Here is a 21,649-nt window from a genome sequence, read left to right as displayed (position 1 = left end):
CACAGTGGCGCAACTACACGTTATTCAGGTGGATGCGAAAACATAAATCGCCCCCCTCCCCCCTTCCCCCCCGAAGGAAGGTATGTCAGGTCAGGGTGAAGGAGTGTAGAAATACGCTCGTGTCCTCCTCCCCCCACCCAAGACGACGACACGTGAAAGGTAAAACTCACTACATTTACCTCGTTATGTGCGCGAGGTGAAGGAGCGTAAGGCGCGCTGAAGTGTATGGGAAAACATCATTGGCGCGCCGCCCCATCCAGACGGGGTTTTGACGCCCCCTCTGGTGTTGCGCCCCTATGCGTTGCATGCACTGCATACCCACTTTTTGGGTATGCAGTCACATGACCAACTTTGTTCACTCCCCCTCCAGAAACAAATGGCAACAAGAAGGAAATAAATATTGATGGTTAATATTGGCCCAGTTTTGTTTATCGGAACAATATGACTAATATCGGCTGATATTAGTCCATAGTCAGGAGGAAATCGGCACGGTCTCAGAGAAGATGCTCGGGTTTTATGTCCAAACAGTCGCAGTCTGCTCTCATTGACGTAGTTACGAGATGAAAATCAAGTCCACACCAGGTTCAGGTCTATGTGAAGTATTGTGTGATTGGTCAGAAGTGTGTGGAGTGTTTCATGCAGACAGCATTGTACATGATACTGTGGGGGGGTTTAATATGGTGTTCTTCCTCTCAAGATCTACAGGTGACGGTTCTAGCCAAGCAGGAAATTGAATTTCAAACAGACTGTCTTTATGTGTTCTTAGAAACTGCTTCTGTCTTTTGAGGTTGAGGCAGACGAGTGAGAAAATAGTTTTGTTTTTTAACAGCTGCTCTGTGCGTTTTCAGGATTTTGACCTGGCTACCATCTATGTGTCGGATGCCCAGTACAACAGAAACATCTACTTCGATACGTCGCCGCAGGCTGTCAGGTGGGGCCATCACATGTTTGTTTAACAAGATCAAGTTCTCAAACACTTGATCTTGGATAAAAGCATGTATGAAATAATGAAACCAGGCAGCCATCTTTATTGGAAAATGTTCACTTAGCTTTTTTGGTTTACAAAACTGTGTTTCATCTCTTGTGGCTTTGTCCAGGCTTTTATACGTCACACAGAGTAGGAGAATCAATAGTATAAATATCAATAGAAAATATATTGGAATGTTCAATAATTTCACTGAATTCAGATTCAGAACAGCATTCTGGGAGATGTAGGCAGAGGAAAGGCTTTAGTTGCTCAACCTCAATTGGCCTCTACTTCACTCTTTTTCCCTAGCAACAGCTCATTTTTTGGGTATAATGTACATTGCATTTATTCCAGCGTTAGGCAAATGTATCTTGAAGGAGAATAACACTTAAATTCATTAAGAATTAATTTAGAATAAAAAATAAGTCACCCTGAATTACCTTGATAGATATAATGTATGTAATAAAAGTGTGTCATTAATGAAGGGGGAAAAAAAGTCGATCCAGACTTTAAGTACGTTTAGGGTCTGGTGAGGATGCAATTAAATATTTTCCCCAAATATTCAATAAAAAAAAAACCTAAGTTAAGCATAATAAATTTGTAATCAAAACTTTTGGAATAGTAATTATTTCTCCATCCATCCATCCATCCATTTTCTTCCGCTTATCCGGGGTCGGGTCGCGGGGGCAGCAGCTTCAGAAGGGAGGCCCAGACTTCCCTCTCCCCAGCCACTTCTTCCAGCTCCTCCGGGGGAATCCCAAGGCGTTCCCAGGCCAGCCGAGAGACGTAATCCCTCCAGCGTGTCCTGGGTCTTCCCCGAGGCCTCCTCCCGGTGGGACGTGCCCGGAACACCTCACCAGGGAGGCGGCCAGGAAGCAACCTTACCAGATGCCCGAGCCACCTCAACTGGCTCCTCTCGACGTGGAGGAGCAGCGGCTCTACTCTGAGTCCCTCCCGGATGACCGAGCTTCTCACCCTATCTCTAAGGGAGAGCCCAGCCACCCTGCGGAGGAAACCCATTTCGGCCGCTTGTACCCGTGATCTCGTTCTTTCGGTCATGACCCAAAGCTCATGACCATAGATGAGGGTGGGAACGTAGATCGACCGGTAAATCGAGAGCTTCGCTTTTTGGCTCAGCTCTCTCTTCACCACGACGGACCGGTACAGCGCCCGCTTCACAGTAGACGCTGCCCCAATCCGCCTGTCGATCTCCCGCTCCCTTCTTCCCTCATTCGTGAACAAGATCCCCAGATACTTAAACTCCTCCACTTGAGGCAGGACGACCCCCCTGACCCGGAGAAGGCACTCTACCCTTTTCCGGCTCAAGACCATGGCCTCGGATTTGGAGGCACTGAGCCTCATCCCGGCCGCTTCACACTCGGCTGCGAACCGCTCCAGTGAGAGCTGCAGATCACGTTCCGATGAAGCCAACAGGACCACATCATCCGCAAAAAGCAGAGATGCGATCCTAAGGCCACCAAAACGGATCCCCTCAACACCTTGGCTGCGCCTAGAAATTCTGTCCATAAAAGTAATGAACAGAATCGGTGACAAAGGGCAGCCTTGGCGGAGTCCAACTCTCACCGGAAACGAGCCCGACTTACTGCCGGCAATGCGGACCAGACTCTGACACCGGTCATACAGGGACCTGACAGCCCGTATCAAAGGGCCCGGTACCCCATACTCCCGGAGTACCCCCAATTTTTTTCTTTTACAAAAAGTTTTGTTTAAAAAATGTTTTTTTAATTAAATAAGTAATATTGTCTCGTGAACTTAAAATGTTATTTGCCAAACATAAACTTCTATTTGCACACACCAGAAATTTTTTTGTTGTAATTTTAGGCCCTGCCCATGATGTCATGTGAGAATCACAAGCAAAAGTTTGAGTCACAAACAAAAACATAGAATAGCAAGAAAAGATTTCTGACAATAAGTTTGTTTTGCCAATAAATTTTTCACTTCATGAGACAAAAATGTGTGATTTTAATATTTTAAAAAAGTTTTTAAGCAAAACCCAGAAGGCTTTTCTCATGGTGACATGCATTAACAATTAATTTTTTTCTAAAAAGATATGCTGTACTGTTTCTAACTTTCCACAATAAATACAACAACCTGTATTAAGTTTATTCATTAAGTTAAGAGTACTATTTAATCCTGTATGTCCAAACCAACAAATATGTACGGGAAAGAAAGATACTACTTAGTGAGCTTAGTAGTAATAAAAATAAGTTAGTTATAAGAGAATTGTTTCAGAGTTCATCAGGAAATATAGCTTTTGATAGAATTTTTTAAATTTTCTTAGAAGAACGAGGAGGCTATGAGCTTCTTATCCATACTCCAACCTGGAAGGTGGCGGTAATGCACCTTAAAGTTGTTTGCCAACCGCCATAAAAAAGACGAAGAAGAAGACGAGAAACAAGATGGCGCATGGTTTGTTTTGTTGAATTTTCGAGAGTTTGTATAAACGAGTTTATCAACAAGCATTTGACTGCTGTTGAAGAAACATTCACAGAGTTTAAAGAAATCATCAAGAGGAAGAGATGGATGATCAACGCAGACTGCTGGATTTCTCCCGGAAGCCCAAGATAATCTTATACCGAATAGGTAAGAAACGCCAGCGTTTGGATTCAGGTTAAGGTTTGAATGTATGAAGCTTTCTGCATGAGGGTCATTATAGTAACCGTTCCCCTCCTGTATAAATGTTTTTATATCAGATAAAAGAGCGCAAACATCACAACTACGCTGTGAGAATGGCTTATTTATGTAGAGAGAAAATAGAACCAGTTATCTTTCTTAGGGCTCTCCTTAAACTGCTGAGACTTACTTTCATAAACAGGAGAAATATGAAGAACAATTCAGCAAAAGGCTAGTAAAGCAAATGTTTCACGCAACAGGGCTGGTGTCGGTGTAACAGACGCAGATTTTTTCCTGTAAACAGGATACAACAGGTTAAAATAACGAGGCAGACACAACTCCGTATTTCTAAAATCATCCTGGAATCTGTTCTGTTTATTGTTTCTATAATGAACAGTTTCTTTTTATCCTTCCACATAAAGGCACAGCTGGTCTTTATATGAACCTGTGGCCGACGGGTGCAAATGCGCAGCAACAGAGAAAACAAGCAAACAAAAAAAGAGATTCAAAGAAATGTAATGCAGCAAACAAGAAGAGATGACGCAAACAAAAAGCAAATAAAATGTAGCAAACAAAGAGACGCAAACAAATAGCAAATAAAACGCAGCAAACAAAAGAAAAGATGCAAACAAAAAGTGCTGAAAACGGAAGTGCTCCAGACCACTAGAGGGAGTCAAACAAAAACAGCCTTGTCCAAATTTAGGGTCTGCATCCTTTAAAACGGGTGTTGAGAAACGCAGCAATGGCAGCAATTTTTTTTTTTTTTTTTTTTTCTGTATTACACAAAATGATTTTTTACAATATTTTTCGGCGAGAATGTAGATGTATAGATCTCAAATATCTGCTAGGTGCATCAATAAATCACTTAATTGCAATATTGCTCCGACGTTTTCGGAGATGTCTGCTCCCGCTGCATTAACAGCCAGCTCCCCTCGCCAGCTGTCAGCTGACCGGGCGCTCCATGTTCGGTACACCGAGAGAGAACGCACGTCTCCCGGCAAATCGTTTTAAAAACTCCCGCTAGTTTCCCCCTATGAGTGGAGGTGGAACACAGATATTAAGCCAGGTAATAGTTGTAAAAAATTTGTTTCACTGAAGTATTTATTCCTGAACAAATGGGTTTGACTGATTAAAGTTAAGCCTTCAAACATAATAGTTTTATTTAACTGTAATGTCTTACTTCCTGAGATCTAGAGCACATATGTCAAAGTCAAGGCCCGCGGGCCACATCCGGCCCGCAAATCAATTATCTATGGCCCCCTGAATGATATTTAATTACTATGAGAACGGGCCCGCAAGCCAGAGCCGCCCGCTCGTGTTTTGCCTGCAAACACTACATTTCCCATAATGCAACGGTAGCCCGCGAAGTGACTACAGCGCGCCCACATGGCTTCATTATTCATCAGCTCAGAGCCTCACCCCGAACATTGATGAACTTGTACAAAAGATGAGACACCTCCAAGTATCAGGCTCAGCCTCAGACAAGTGAGCATCACAGAGCAGTAACGTATTTTCAGTTTATAAGTTTCAGTTAAATTTTTACATTTGTTTCTACAAGACGTGATTTTTCTTTGAATGAAGTATTGTTTTGTCTGTGTGCCATATATTTTTGTATTTTATTTTATTTTATTGTATTTATTTTTCAGTTGAATGGATTCAGGTAAAATTGCAGATAAGAGCCATGAGAAAGAATACAACTGATTTGATTTATTTTTTTACTTTACTATTTGAAAGCAGTGATCGGTAGGATCATAGAGCAGCACAGTAATGCATTTTCAGTTTATAATGCATGCACTTTGATTTAAGCATTTATCTTGATATTAAGAAACATATTTTGTTTTTAAAAACAATTAAATTTGTTGCTGTTTGCCTCTTGAAAAATGTTTTCCCTTGAAGTTACTGACAGAGCCATAACAAAATATTGCATTATTCATTTAATCGTTAAATAATACACTCTGTTAGGTCTTGGTTCAATAGGCTATGTGCAATCATTTCAATATGTTTTAATAAACATTAAACCAGCCCGGCCCTCAGCTTGTAGCAAATTTGTTTCTTTGGCCCTCTGTGTATTTGACTTTGACATCCCTGCTCTAGAGAGTATTTGAAAATGAATAATTTGCTTACATTCCTTTCTATAAATGTTTAAACATTTTAGAATCAAACAGATTTCTTTTTTTAGTATGGAACAGCCTTTATCACAAAAGGTGCAGAATAATACTGAAAAAACGAGTAAAAAACTAACTTCGAGTCCGTTTTTTTTTCCTTCGGCACTTTGTGCTTCACGTTGTCACGGTTGCTAAGCAACATAACGCCAAGATGGAGGCTAGGCAGCTAGCTGAAGGCTACAGCTTCTCTCTTCTGGTCGTCCATATTCGTGGCCTTCGAAGGACCCGTCTTCCGTAGACCGGGCCGTTTCTCACATAGACATAATAAAAGGACAGACGCCTAATGGACCGCTCTCGTCTTATCAATACATATTTATATAAATATAGACAGAAATAAATAATGATTACTACTGAATAATATTAAGCTATGCATGTTTAGCGCTCGCACACAAACATAGGAAACCTTCAAAACAAAAACGGGAGATTTGGGAGGTATCTTACTTTGACAGAGTGAAGTTCATAATAGCCATTGCCATCTGTGTAAACTTTTCTGGTGAATGTTATAACGTGTAATATTATTTTTATAATATTGTTTCATTTCTATAATAGGCTCTTGTATCAGATATCTAAGTCAGTGTTAGAAAATAACTGAAACTTTAAAAAAAATAATCTTGGTTAGCTTTCAGAGCGGGGACTGAACACCAAGTACTATAGCACTATACCAGCTAGCATTAGCTGATATTTGACTGGTGGACATAAATACAGTAAAGTAATATTCTAATTACAAAATATACACAATATTATGTCCATCTTACTTGCGACACGTTGTCACGTTGTCTGTCAAGCCCTCACGTCAATAGTCCGTCGATCTGATCAACAATATCCTGCGGTGCTGAGGCATCTTCTGCTGTTTTGGTCCAGCACAGCAGGAGGGTTTTGTTTGCGTCTCTTTTTTTGTTTGCTACATTTTATTTGCTTTTTGTTTCCGTCATCTCTTCTTGTTTGCTGTATTTCATTTGTTTGCGTCTCTTTCTTTGTTTGCATGTTTTCTCTGTTGCTAAGAATTATCATTATTCTTAGCAGTAAAAAAGATAAGACCTGGTGAAAGCCCAGTGCATGCTGGTCCTGTACCAGTCCCTAAACTTACAGAAAATTGACAAACTGTCAAGATTCTGGGTTCTTGGATTAGTTTTTTTTTTTAAAGTAAAGAAACAAAAAATATAAAATAAACAATTAACATGAAACTGAACTCAAAGTAATAAAAATAAAGTTAATTGCTCCAACATAGAAAATATTAGAAATAATACTAGAAAATAATTTTTAAACAATAACGATCATGCCTGGAGTGAATAAATTAATCAGAAATATTTAATTTGGTAATTTTCCAAATGTCAGCTGAATGTCTGCACTCTTGAATTTTCAGATGTGTTTATTTGGTGATTTCTGTCTTAAATGATGAAAGTCTGTTAATTACTTCAGTAACGTTAACAATTCCTCTTTTTTTCTGTTTTCCTCTCCAGATTGCCTGCAACATAACGTTTATGAGAACGAGATGTATAACCAGGAGAGGAGATCCAATCTGGACCAGGACGAGGTAGAACCTCTGCAGGTGAAACAAGAAAAAGAAGAGCCAGAAGATCAACATATAAAAGAAGAGCAGCAGGATCTAGAATATCAACAAATAAAAGTGGAAGAGAAAGAAGTTTACTCCAGTCAGGGTGAAGAACAGCTTGAATTAAAACAGGAGACTGATACCTGCATGGTGGTTCCTGTTTATGAGCAAACAAACCAAACTGAATCAGAACCAAACAAGGAACAGGTCATCTTCCAAGAAGCTGCTGAAGCTGAGAAGCAAAATCAGAAAAGAAGAAAACCTTTCTCCTGTGTGACCTGTAAAAAGCGTTTTGCTGGCAAATATTCTCTTGATGCTCATAAGAGGATTCACACAGGTGAAAAGCCGTTTTCATGTGTGAACTGTGGAAAAAGGTTTAGTCAAAAAAAGCATTTAACTGAGCACATGATGATTCACACAGGTGAAAAGCCGTTTTCATGTGGGAATTGTGGAAAAAGTTTTAGGCGAAAAAGTGATTTAACTAAGCACATGATGATTCACACAGGTGAAAAGCCGTTTTCATGTGGGACCTGTGGAAAAATTTTTGGTCGCAAATTACATTTAACACAGCACATGATGATTCACACAGGTGAAAAGCCATTTTCTTGTGTGACCTGTGGAAAAAGTTTTAATCACAAACTTAGTTTAACACAGCACATGATGATTCACACAGGTGAAAAGCCGTTTTCATGTGGGACCTGTGGAAAAAGTTTTAGTCTAAAACCGGCTTTAACTCGGCACATGATGATTCACACAGGTAAAAAGCCGTTTTCATGTGGGACCTGTGGAAAAAGTTTTAGTTGCAAATTTCGTTTAACACAGCACATGATGATTCACACAGGTGAAAAGCCATTTTCTTGTGGGACCTGTGGAAAAGGTTTTTATCACAAACTTGGTTTAACTCAACACATGATGATTCACACAGATGAAAAGCCATTTTCATGTGGGACCTGTGGAAAAGGTTTTTATCACAAACTTCGTTTAACTCAGCACATGATGATTCACGCAGATGAAAAGCCATTTTCATGTGGGACCTGTGGAAAAGGTTTTAGTCGAAAACCGAATTTAACTCGGCACATGATGATTCACACAGGTGAAAAGCCGTTTTCATGTGTGAACTGTGGAAAAACTTTTATTCAAAAAGGGAGTTTAACTAAGCACATGATGATTCACTCAGGTGAAAAGCCGTTTTCATGTGGGACCTGTGGAAAAGGTTTTAGTCAAAAACAGACTTTAACTCAGCACATGATGATTCACACGGGTGAAAAGCCGTTTACATGTGGAGCCTGTGGAAAAAGTTTTAGTCTCAAACTTAGTTTAACTAAGCACATGATGATTCACACAGCTGAAAAGCCGTTTTCATGTGTGAACTGTGGAAAAACTTTTATTCAAAAATGGAATTTAACTAAGCACATGATGATTCACTCAGGTGAAAAGCCGTTTTCATGTGGGACCTGTGGAAAAGGTTTTAGTCTAAAACAGACTTTAACTCAGCACATGATGATTCACACAGGTGAAAAGCCGTTTTCATGTGGGACCTGTGGAAAAGGTTTTAGTCTAAAACAGACTTTAACTCAGCACATGATGATTCACACAGGTGAAAAGCCGTTTTCATGTGTGAACTGTGGAAAAACTTTTATTCAAAAAGGGAATTTAACTAAGCACATGATGATTCACTCAGGTGAAAAGCCGTTTTTATGTGGGACCTGTGGAAAAGGTTTTAGTCTAAAACAGACTTTAACTCGGCACATGATGATTCACAGGTGAAAAGCCGTTTTCATGTGGGACCTGTGGAAAAAGTTTTAGTCGCAAATTTCGTTTAACTAAGCACATGAGGCGTCACACAGGTGAAACGCCGTAGAACTATTTTCCATATATGTCCTATGTAGAGGTTCATATAAAACAGTGTTTCTCAACCTTTTTTGGGCCAGCGCCCCCGTAGCCTTTTTCCAGGTCCCTCACCGCCCCCCACCAAAGAATTTGTAGGATACTTTGCACTGACTATTATTTTATCATTAATATTACTATCGCCATTGTAGATGTTTTGATTTTTATGTTTGTTTCTGTATTTATCATCAAAAATAATTTCCCAGAGAACAATGTCATGGGAATAGAAATTATTTTCACAGGCGTCTATGAAAAATGCAATGAACATTCAAGTTAAAATTGGTAGGCCTAACAGCAGCAAATCAGAGTGGAAAAAATATTTTTATTTTGTGCCATTTTATAGTTGTTAAATGTTTCACAAAATGACCAGATAAAAAATGTACAACATGCCAGTTTAAACTTTGAACTATTAGCAAAACGACTGAGCTCTGCAACATTAAAACATGGATAGAACTGTAACTACATTAATCATAGCTCTTCTTCTCTTCAGTGTTTTTCTGGTGGTGCAGCTCTGTGCTGCCTTCAGGAGAATGGGACATCAGAGTATCATCCATAAAATTTCACCCACATGGCATTTATTGCGCAAACCAGAACTTTCAATGAAAACCAACATTTCCAGGTCCTTTTAATGCCATACAAATATGAGACAGAAACATGGATTATATCTTTATATAGACCTGTCTATTGATTTATAGATTAATAGTTTTACTAGACAGAAATGACAAAGAACAAATCTGGTTCTTAATCAAAGTTTATAGTTTTACAGTTTTACCAAGTTGCTCAAAGTCTAAACTGGCATTGTTGTGCATTAAAGGTGTAAAGTTTACCTTCGACCAAACGCCCCCCAAAGGCATCCCAGCGCCCCCTGGCCATCCTCTGAACGTCCCCTGGGGGGCTGTACCGCCTACGTTGAGAACCGCTAATATAAAAGATGAAAACCGGAGGGCTTCTTGTCTATAAAGTGGGAAAATTGTTTAATTTTTGAATTTGTTAAATGTGATCATTTGGATCTTGACATTTGCATATTGGAGATATAAAATATGAACTTGCAGGATTGATTTGTATTTTTCTGTATAGAGAGAATGAGTGGGGTGAATGAAATTTACTTTAATACATTTTTAATCCAAAATAAGATGTGCTGTTGTGTACTATTAGTAGATTTTCATTAATTGTTTGCAATCTGAAATTTACAGTATTAAAAAAGTATTTGATAGGTTTATCTTTACAGCAAAACTAGACTGAAACTGATGTTTCAAATTATATTAACCAGTCTATATAAAAGCTTTTCAAATAAGTTGGCATGCCCTTTTACTTAGAAAATGCAATATACAATATAAACATATTTTCCTTCATTGATTGTTCTTGATTGTACAAATTATGTGTGATTATTGTCTCCAATAATTTGGTGTGTCGCTTGTCTTAGTTGCATAATTTTTCTATTTTCTGCTGTGGCTGTTTTCTGTTAAAGATCACTATCTTTTTTAAATGTTTAAACTAATTTAATCTATAAACATATAAATATGTATTTTATTAAGTCCTTACAAAGTCATTTATGACTTGCATATCCTTTGACGTAAGCTAATACAAGTGAATGGACCGAACTTCACAAAGTGCTGTTCTGCAAAGTAGTTTAAAACCCTCCTGTTATGTTGCGGGTCAATTTGACCCGTTTCAAAGTTAAATTTTTTTTTTTAAATAGTTAGAAAAAGTTTTATGCAGAAAAAATACTTCTATTTGACTTAATAGGTGCACTCTATGTATAAAATGAAAATGGTTCATTTTACACATTTGCAGCCCCCCCTGGGTCTATTTGTTACATCGATACTGTTCGGGTCAATTTGACCCGGCAGTCAAGTTAAAGGGTAAAAAGGTTAAAAAAATGTCCAATTCTATTTGTTTCTTTGCACCTATGAGACATATTTCACCACACACACACCACACCACACCACACATGCATGCACACACCACACACACACCTAAACAATCACGCAAACCCACTCTTTCACTATTCTCTTTACTTCACTAGAAAGCTGCCTGAAAGCAGGTGTTCATACAACTTTTGACAGGTACCTTTTCTGTTCCCCTGGACAAACTCCACTCACACTGAGTGAACACTAGGTAGAAATGGAGGGAACATAAATACTCTCTGCAAGGGAGTCCTAAACACATTACACACTGAAGGTACATGTCATATTGTCACTGTCAGAGATTAGGAAATGAGCAGCAGGGAAATAAAAAGATGAAAACCCTGGAAGCTCTGGAACTTCTTGTTGATCATTCCAGGGTTGACTAGGATGGCAGTAACTCGCATTATAGACATCAAGTCAGTCTTTGAGCTACTCAGGCCTCGTGTAATACAGAAAATTCTTGTTGAAATGACAAATCTAAAAGGAAGGTGAGTTTTTGGAGAGAACTGGAAGGAGCTGGACCAAATGCATTTACATGCATATTTGGAGGTCCTCATTCTGACCAGAGTTTATAAGTCAAAGGACGAGTCAACAGCCAGTCTAAGGGATGCAGAGACAGGCAGGGTAATATTTAGGGCCATAATGTTTCTGGAAACTTTTCTCCAGAGTAATCTGATTTGACAATCGATGGACAAGACAAACTAGCAGCTAATAGAACAGTGTGGTACATGTGGGTTGTAACTTCCCCTGTTCTATAACCCAGGCCCTAATGTCACAGTAGATGGAAGACTTGTGGCATTCATAAAGTTCACCCCTGGCATTCAGAAGGCATATATTGCCTAAATGAGTAGCGACCCTACTCATTTAGGCAATATATGGCTTCCACACCAGCTAAATATGGCATAAAAATCTGGGCAGCATGTGATGAAAAACCCAGTTTTTTGTTTTGAACATGCAGGTTTAAACTGGAAAACCAGCTGGAGGATCATCTTCAGGACTCATTTGTCTTGATTTTAGTCAGCGGGTCAATTTGACCCAGAGCAGAAAAGTGTCTCAAGTTCAATTATAAAGATGACCCCTTAAAAAAAAAATCTAAATGTAATATAAAGAAATTTACAAAAATCACTTTCAAGAATATTGTCATTTTGTGTTTGGGTTTTTCAGTGGGCATAAAAATTGAAAATCAAATTTTTATGTCCAAATGAGTAAATTGTCGTTATTGATCCTTAATTTGTGAGAAATAAAAAAACCTCATTGCACAAATATTGATTGAAATGGTTAGTATTGGAATTAATAATCAGATACAAAAAAGTTTTGGAGGATGTTTTAGGTTTCTGACGCTATTGCATGACTAAACACTCTCCGGGTCAAATTGACCCACGAACATTATTGCTGTACCTCAGAAACAAACATAATAGGAGGGTTAAGTTAATATTTGACACATTTTCTCACACACGCTAATATATTTGGTAATCAAATGACTAAACACAGAGTTTATTACTTTTAATGTGATTATTTAGTTGTTTTGGGGGATTTTTGAATAAAGAGCACAATTTGATAGAAATTATTCTGATAGTTTTTATATTGACACTGATGAACACACACACTTTTACAGCATTTTATTCAATAATATATTGACATGAATCCATAATTTAATGTGCCTTTAACATTCGAAGAAGACAAGAAAAAAAATAATTTCCCTTTATTTTTTGACATTGTAACAATAAACTTTGATAAATCAGACATTATCAAACATTAGCTACATATTTTTCTAACTTTTGTCCTGCAAAAATATTACAGTATAAAAGTTAACTTTGCTATGGTCAGCAGAGTGTAAATAAATTCTAATAGTTTATTTTTATTTCATTACATTAGCTGTCTTGATACATTAGTACTTCATATTGAGATATTTCTCCTAAAAATACACCAAAGGTGAAAGAAAAAAAAGTGCAATAAAACAAATTCATGTATATTACACTGGGAATTCTGGCCACAGGCAGGGCTTCAGTCTGCTGGTCAAACTGGGAGAACTCCGACTTCTGAGAAGTCCTGGTTCACAGGCTAAAGCCAAGGATAAAAGAAAATTGATACAAAAGTGAAATAGAAAATACACATCTGATTCCTTCAGAAACAACATACATTTTCAGCACTCAGCGTCTTTATAGCTAAATAACGACATGGTGAAGCTGAGCTGACTAAGGAACAGCAGCTCCAGTTGTGTTACCACCTCCCCGACACTAGAGGCAGTAGTAAGCCCGAAAAGATGCGACTAAGGGGCAGATTTAGAAGTTCACAGAAAACTACAGAATTTGCTAAAAACTCTGAGCTGCCCTAAAGTAAATAGAGGATATAAATTCAAATGCATTCTGAGAGTGAAACTCCTTCCTAAAGGTGAAAATATATCAGATTTCAAAAGAATATTAAAACGGAAGTGTAGGAAATAGCGCCCCCTTCACTTCCGGATTGCAATGTCAGTCTCAATGGTATGAGGCCGACAGTGGTCCCTTCTGTTTGCTGCACGGGGTCCTTCTCGCTCCATTGAGGCGTCTACGTATTTATGTCTATGCTTCTCACCGCCATTAAAGAGAAGAAGATAGGAGAAAAACAAGATGGTGCATGGTTTGTTTAGTGGAATTTTCGAGTTTATCAACAAGCATTTGACTGCTGCTGAAGAAACATTCACAGAGTTTAAAGAAATCATCAAGAGGAAGAGATGGATGATCAACGCAGACTGCTGGATTTCTCCCGGAAGCCCAAGATAATCTTATACCGAATAGGTAAGAAACACCAGCGTTTGGATTCAGGTTAAGGTTTGAATGTATGAAGCTTTCTGCATGAGGGTCATTATAGTAACCGTTCCCCTCCTGTATAAATGTTTTTATATCAGATAAAAGAACGCAAACATCACAACTACGCTGTAAGAATGGCTTATTTATGTAGAGAGAAAATAGAACCAGTTATCTTTCTTAGGGCTCTCCTCCTTAAACTGCTGAGACTTACTTTCATAAACAGGAGAAATGTGTAGAACAATTCAGCAAAAGGCTAGTAAAGCAAATGTTTCACGCAACAGGGCTGGTGTCGGTGTAACAGACGCAGATTTTTCCTGTAAACAGGATACAACAGGTTAAAATAACGAGGCAGACACAACTCCGTATTTCTAAAATCCTCCTGGAATCTGTTCTGTTTATTGTTTCTATAATGAAAAGGAATATTTCATTTGGTTTAATGCATTTAATTTAAAACATCTGAGACAGTTTCAAATGTGTGTATATATATATATATAACATTTATTAAATCCTCTTAAAAAAATGTTCCTTTTAAAACCAGTTTATTTTAAGAATGAAACAAAAGAAATCAAGAAAAATAAAAGAAAATAGAAGAAAGTGCAGTAGCTGAGGTTACCGGTGTTACGTAAATCCGCGTTTCCCCATTAGATACAGCTCCCCCAGCTGTGTGAAGCTGACACCCCACCCACGTCAAAAAATCCAGCAAATAGTCTGAATGGTTAGTGCTCCGTTTGTGCAGGTTTGTGCCGTTAAAATTTTTGTTTGTGCAGTTTTGGTTTCTGAGATATTAAACATTATTTTTTAGGTCATCTAGAGTTCACCATCCCCCCATATCGCTCCAAAACAAACCAAAGTGGGCTAGTTCGTTAGTGCTCCGTTTGTGCAGGTTTGTGCCGTTAAAATTTTCGTTTGTGCAGCTTTCGTCTTTGAGATATTAAAAGTTATAATTTTGGCCGATGACGTCACCATCCCCCCATATGCTCCAAAACAAACCAAAGTGGGCTAATTCGTTAGTGCTCCGTTTGTGCAGGTTTGTGCCGTTAAAATTTTCGTTTGTGCAGCTTTCGTCTTTGAGATATTAAAGGTTATAATTTTGGCCGATGACGTCACCGTCACCCTATCATGTTCCAAATCAAACCTAAGTGTGGGCTACTTCTTTTAATTCTTCAGATTCTCAGCTGTTGTACAATGTGTACATTTTGTTTTGAACTTCAATAAAGACTTAGAACAAGAATAAATGTGTCTCATTTCAAGAAATGTTTTAAGATAGCAATGTTTTTTCACGAACGTAGCGTTCTCTCCACAATAATTGAATCCTGCTAATAAAGGACATGAAGCCTGACCCTAACGTAATGTGTATAACCTGTTCAACTGTGCTTTGATTTCGGAGGTGGTCTGAAGAATTATATTCACATTGTTGATGTACTGTCTGCTGATTATGCAGCAAACGTGTAAAAAAATTACATGAGCCTATAAAGGCCAATTTGCTAGTTGAGCATTAATTTGATTTTACCTTGTTCAAAAATCAAAATCGGGGTAGAAAAAATTCCAAAAATGACTTATTCAAAACGATTTGAGACCGCTAGAATATTAACGAGAGGTTGAAATTACACTTGCTTTGCCGCCAAAACAAGATCGGGGGTTGTGGGGGCTCACTACAGTGTGGGTGGAGCCAATCCCAGTTGTGTGAGAACTATGTCAAAGTTCGCAAAACATGTGGAGCTTTTCAAAATCCTTGAAGCCCATACACATTTAATGTAAGAAATTGGATGAAATGAAAGTCGTTGCATTGAAAATATATTTACTAAATATTAAGTAGCCTACATTACTTGGATGAACTTTGAAATAATGACACATTTCCGTTTTACTCTGCAAAAACTTTGCTCAAGCAACTAGCAAATTGGCCTTTATAGGCTCATGTAATTTTTTTACACGTTTGCTGCATAATCAGCAGACAGTACATCAACAATGTGAATATAATTCTTCAGACCACCTCCGAAATCAAAGCACAGTTGAACAGGTTATACACATTACGTCAGGGTCAGGCTGCATGTCCTTTATTAGCAGGATTCAATTATTGTGGAGAGAACGCTACGTTCGTGAAAAAACATTGCTATCTTAAAACATTTCTTGAAATGAGACACATTTTTTCTTGTTCTAAGTCTTTATTGAAGTTCAAAACAAAATGTACACATTGTACAACAGCGGAGAATCTGAATAATTAAAAGAAGTAGCCCACACTTAGGTTTGATTTGGAACATGATAGGGTGACGGTGACGTCAACGGTCAAAATTATAACCTTTAATATCTCAAAGACGAAAGCTGCACAAACGAAAATTTTAACGGCACAAACGGAGCACTAACGAACTAGCCCACTTTGGTTTGTTTTGGAGCATATGGGGGGATGGTGAACTCTAGATGACCTAAAAAATAATGTTTAATATCTCAGAAACCAAAACTGCACAAACGAAAATTTTAACGGCACAAACCTGCACAAACGGAGCACTAACCATTCAGACTATTTGCTGGATTTTTTGACGTGGGTGGGGTGTCAGTTTCACACAGCTTGTGTCTTCTTGCCGCTACGCCCCGCCCACGCGGCAAAATATGCACGTGCTCGTGCTGAGCACCGAGAAAGCACGCGCATAGGGAACTACGGACACCGTGAAAGCTCAAACAATATGTTTCGGCAAAGTTGTAACTTTCTTCACGATTTAGCGGGAAACTAATAATAATAACAATAACAACAATAATAATAATAATAATAATAATAATAAATAATAGTGGTGATAAATACAAATGTCACATAGATATTATAATTATTATAAATGTATATATATGTTTAGTTATATATACATATATTTATGAAATAAAAACAGGGCAATGTATTTTAATGCTCAATATTACCCATCAGATACCGCTCCCCTTGTTTTACAGTGGGGGAACCCTATCTGATGGGCATATTTCACCCATCAGATACCGTTCCCCCTATGTTAAAATCACCCATCAGATACATGTTTAGCACGCGCACACACACACACACACACATAGGAAACCTTCAAAACAAAAACGGAAGATTTGGGAGGTATCTTACTTTGACAGAGTGAAGTAAATAATAGCCATTGCCATCTTTGTAAACTTTTCTGGTGAATGTTATAACGTGTAAGATTAGCGGGATAATGAAACATTATTTTTATAATGTTTCATTTCTATAATAGGCTCTTGTATCAGATATCTAAGTCAGTGTTAGAAAATAACTGAAACTTTTTTAAAAATAATCTCGGTTACCTTTCAGAGCGGGGACTGAACACCAAGTACTATAGCACTATACCAGCTAGCATTAGCTGATATTTCACTGGTGGACATAAATACAGTAAAGTAATATACTAATCACAAAATATACACAATATTATGTCCATCTTACTTGCGAAAAGTCTGTCGAGCCCTCACGTCAATAGTCCATCGATCTGATCAACAATATTCTGTGGTGCTGAGGCATCTTCTGCTGTTTTGGTCCAGCACAGCAGGAGGGTTTTGTTTGCGTCTCTTTTTTTGTTTGCATGTTTTCTCTGTTGCTAAGAATTATCATTATTCTTAGCAGTAAAAAAGAAATGGTCTGGTGAAAACCCAGTGCATGCTGGTCCTGTACCAGTCCCTAAACTTGCAGAAAATGGACCCACTGTCAAAATTCTGGGTTCTTTGGTTAGGATTTTTTTTAAGTATAGAAACAAAAAATTATAAAATTATAAACAATTAACATGAAACTGAACTCAAAGTTCAAAGTAATACAAATAAAAAGATAATCGCTCCAACATAGAAATATTAGAAATAATACAAGAAAATAATTTTTAAACAATAACAATCATTCCTACAGTGAATAAATTAATCTGAAATATTTAATATGGTAATTTTCCAAATGTCAGCTGAATGTCTGCACTCTTGAACTTTCAGATGTGTTTATTTGGTGATTTCTGTCTTAAATAATGAAAGTCTGTTAATTACTTTAGTAACGTTAACAATTCCTCTTTTTTCCTGTTTTCCTCTCCAGATTGCCTGCAACATAACGTTTATGAGAACGAGATGTATAACCAGGAGAGGAGATCCAATCTGGACCAGGACGAGGTAGAACCTCTGCAGGTGAAACAAGAAAAAGAAGAGCCAGAAGATCAACATATAAAAGAAGAGCAGCAGGATCTAGAATATCAACAAATAAAAGTGGAAGAGAAAGACGTTTACTCCAGTCAGGGTGAAGAACAGCTTGAATTAAAACAGGAGACTGATACCTGCATGGTGGTTCCTGTTTATGAGCAAACAAACCAAATTGAATCAGAACCAAACAAGGAGCAGGTCATCTTCCAGGAAGCTGCTGAAGCTGAGAAGCAAAATCAGAAAAGAAGAAAACCTTTCTCCTGTGTGACCTGTAAAAAGCGTTTTGCTTTCAAATATTCTCTTGATGCTCATATGAGGATTCACACAAGTAAAAAGCTGTTTTCATGTGGGACCCGTGGAAAAAGTTTTAGTCTAAAACCGGCTTTAACTCAGCATATGATGATTCACACAGGTGAAAAGCCATTTTCATGTGTGAACTGTGGAAAAAGTTTTAGTCACAAACATAGTTTAACTAAGCACATGATGACTCACACAGGTGAAAAGCCATTTTCATGTGTGACCTGTGGAAAAAGTTTTAGTCAAAAAATTGGTTTAACTCGGCACATGATGATTCACACAGGTGAAAAGCCGTTTTCATGTGTGACCTGTGGAAAACGTTTTAGTCGAAAACCGACTTTAACTCAGCACATGATGATTCACACAGGTGAAAAGCCATTTTCATGTGTGAACTGTGTAAAAAGTTTTAGTCACAAACTTAGTTTAACTAAGCACATGATGATTCACGCAGGTGAAAAGCCATTTTTATGTGTGAACTGTGGACAAACCTTTAGTCAAAAAGGGAATTTAACTAAGCACATGATGATTCACACAGATGAAAAGCCGTTTTCATGTGTGAACTGTGGAAAAAGTTTTAGTCACAAACTTAGTTTAACTAAGCACATGATGATTCACTCAGGTGAAAAGCCATTTTCATGTGTGAACTGTGGACAAACCTTTAGTCAAAAAGGGAATTTAACTCAGCACATGATGATTCACACAGATGAAAAGCCGTTTTCATGTGTGAACTGTGGAAAAGGTTTTAGTCGAAAACCGACTTTAACTCGGCACATGATGATTCACACAGGTGAAAAGCCGTTTTCATGCGGGAACTGTGGAAAAAGTTTTAGTCACAAACTTAGTTTAACTAAGCACATGATGATTCACACAGGTGAAAAGCCATTTTCATGTGGGACCTGTGGAAAAGGTTTTGGTCACAAACTTAGTTTAACTCAGCACATGATAATTCACACAGGTGAAAAGCCGTTTTCATGTGTGAACTGTGGAAAAAGTTTTAGTCAAAAACGATATTTAACTCAGCACATGATGATTCACACAGATGAAAAGCCGTTTTCATGTGGAGCCTGTGGAAAAAGTTTTAGTCATAAAGGGAATTTAACTCAGCACATGAGGCGTCACACAGGTGAAACGCCGTAGAACTATTTTCCATATATGTCCTATGTAGAGGTTCATATAAAAGACAGATGAAATCCGGAGGGCTTCTTGTCTATAAAGTTGGAAAATTGTTTAATTTTTGAATTTGTTAAATGTGATCATTTGGATCTCGACATTTGCGTACTTGGAAATGTAAAATATGAACTTCCAGGATTTACTTGTATTATTCTGTATAGAGAGAATGAGTGGGGTGAATGAGATTTACTTTAATACATTTTTAATCCTAAATAAGATATGCTGTTGTGTACTATTAGTAGACTTTCATTAATTGTTTTGTAATCTGAAATTTACAGTATTAAAAGTCTTTGATAGTTTTGTCTTTACAGCAAAACTAGAATGAAACTGATATTTGTTTCAAATTATATTAACCAGTCTTTATAAAAGCTTTTCAAATAAGTTGGCATGCCCTTTTACTTAGAAAATGCAATATACAATATAAACATATTTTCCTTCATTGATTGTTCTTGATTGTTCAAATTATGTGTGATTATTGTCTCCAATAATTTGGAGTTTCGCTTGTCTTGGTGGTATAATTTTTCTATTTTCTGCCGTGGCTGTTTTCTATTAAAGATCACTATCTTTTTTAAAGTTTAAACTAATTTAATATATAAACGTATAGATATGCATTTTATTATGTTCTTACAAAGTCATTTATCACTTGCGTATCATTTGACATAAGCTAATACAAGTGAATGGACCGAACTTCACAAAGTGCTATTCTGCAAACGTTTAAGTTAATATTTAACACATTTTCTCACACAAGGTAATATATTTGGTAATCAAACAAATGACTAAACACAGAGTTTGACTTTTAATGTGATTATTTAGTTTTTTTTTTTGTGGGATTTCTGAATAAAGAGCACAATGTTTTTATTTGATAGAAATTATTCTGATATTTTTATATGGACACTGAACACACACACTTTTACAGCATTTTATTCAAGAATATATTGACATGAATCCATAATTTAATGTGCATTTAACATTTGAAGAAGACAAGAACAAAAAATAATTTCCTTTTATTTTCTGACATTTTATTGTAACGACAAACTTTGATAAATCAGACATTGTCAAACATTAGCTACATATTTTTCTTACTTTTGTCCTGCAAAAATATTACAGTATAAAAGTTAACTTTGCTATGGACAGCAGAGTGGAAATAAATTCTAACAGTTAATTATTTTTATTTCATTACATTAGCTGTCTTGATACATTAGTACTTCATATTGAGATATTTCTCCTAAAAATACACAAAACGTGAAAGAATAAAAGTGTGCAATAAAACAAATTAGTGTATATTAACACTGGGAATTCGGGCGCCAGGCAGGACTTCAGGTTGCTGGTCAAACTGGGAGAACTCCAACGACTTCTGAGACGTCCTGGTTCACAGGCTAAAGCCAAGGATAAAAGAGAAATGGTCCAAAAGTGAAATAGAAAATACACATCTGATTCCTTCAGAAACAACATACATTTTCAGCATATATTTTCAGCACTCTGCGTCTTTATAGCTAAATACCGACATGGTGAAGCTGAGCTGTGAAACAGAGACTGAGGAACTACAGCTCCAGCTCTGATCCTGACTGACCTTTCCTGACAAAATCCCCTGGTCCCCCGTTAAACCTGCCTACCTGCAAAAAAAAAAGAAAAAAAGAAATACAGTCCAAATCTCAATCGCTAATAAAACTCATTTAAATTGAACTATATGTTTAATTTATCCTTAATATAGTTTCATAAAAATTTAGAGAAACAGTGAAAATATCATATATATACTAAGATCCCATAGTTTTTATCCCTAAAACCATATCTATATATGGGAATTATTTCATGTTTCCCAACATCTTTCATGTTCAGGTGGGATCAATAGATCCTCATTCAAGCAAAAAGAAACTTACTGCTGAAGTCATGACAGGTCTTCAAGACCACATGTGGCAGCATTGATGGATATGCTCAGCAGATGGCGTGAAAGGTTAACTAAATGTTGAACCTTGAGACTTTAGCAAAGATCATGTCAGCTCCTGTTTGTTAGACTGAAATACCAAAGATAATTTAAAAGATAATCTCATTTGTACATGATTACAAATGACAACGCTTGTAGTTATCCCTTGAGATAACTACAGGTATTTGTTTTTTCAAAGTAAGGTTTTATTTCA

General features: G+C 37.3%; 1 protein-coding gene and 1 pseudogene across 2 annotated transcripts; both read left to right on the top strand.

The window, feature by feature from the left end:
* Positions 1–347: 347 nt before the first annotated feature.
* LOC145552615 (uncharacterized) lies at positions 348–10,735 on the top strand. Its single transcript, XM_081610265.1, has 3 exons — positions 348–931; positions 3,270–3,571; positions 7,227–10,735. Exons 2-3 carry the CDS (start codon positions 3,508–3,510, stop codon positions 9,083–9,085), a joined length of 1,923 nt encoding a protein of 640 aa, XP_081466391.1. The 5' UTR covers positions 348–931; positions 3,270–3,507; the 3' UTR covers positions 9,086–10,735.
* A 2,219-nt stretch (positions 10,736–12,954) lies between these two features.
* LOC145552620 (uncharacterized) lies at positions 12,955–20,372 on the top strand (annotated as a pseudogene). Its single transcript, XR_014088739.1, has 2 exons — positions 12,955–13,889; positions 17,947–20,372. The product of XR_014088739.1 is annotated as an uncharacterized LOC145552620 (transcript).
* The last annotated feature ends 1,277 nt before the right edge of the window (positions 20,373–21,649 follow it).

Source organism: Poecilia reticulata, chromosome 1 (genome assembly GCF_904066995.2).
Source record: "Poecilia reticulata chromosome 1, P_reticulata-male-v2, whole genome shotgun sequence".
In the NCBI taxonomy this organism is placed as follows: domain Eukaryota; kingdom Metazoa; phylum Chordata; class Actinopteri; order Cyprinodontiformes; family Poeciliidae; genus Poecilia; species Poecilia reticulata.
The sequence above is the reverse complement of the archived record's forward strand: the minus strand, read 5'-3'. Positions and strand labels throughout refer to the sequence as shown.

Excerpts from the sequence above, each read along its gene's own strand:
- LOC145552615 (XM_081610265.1), top strand. The coding sequence starts at position 3,508 with ATGGATGATCAACGCAGACTGCTGGATTTCTCCCGGAAGCCCAAGATA. Across the intron at positions 3,572-7,226 it reads GATAATCTTATACCGAATAG|ATTGCCTGCAACATAACGTT; the intron begins GTAAGAAACGCC and ends TTTCCTCTCCAG.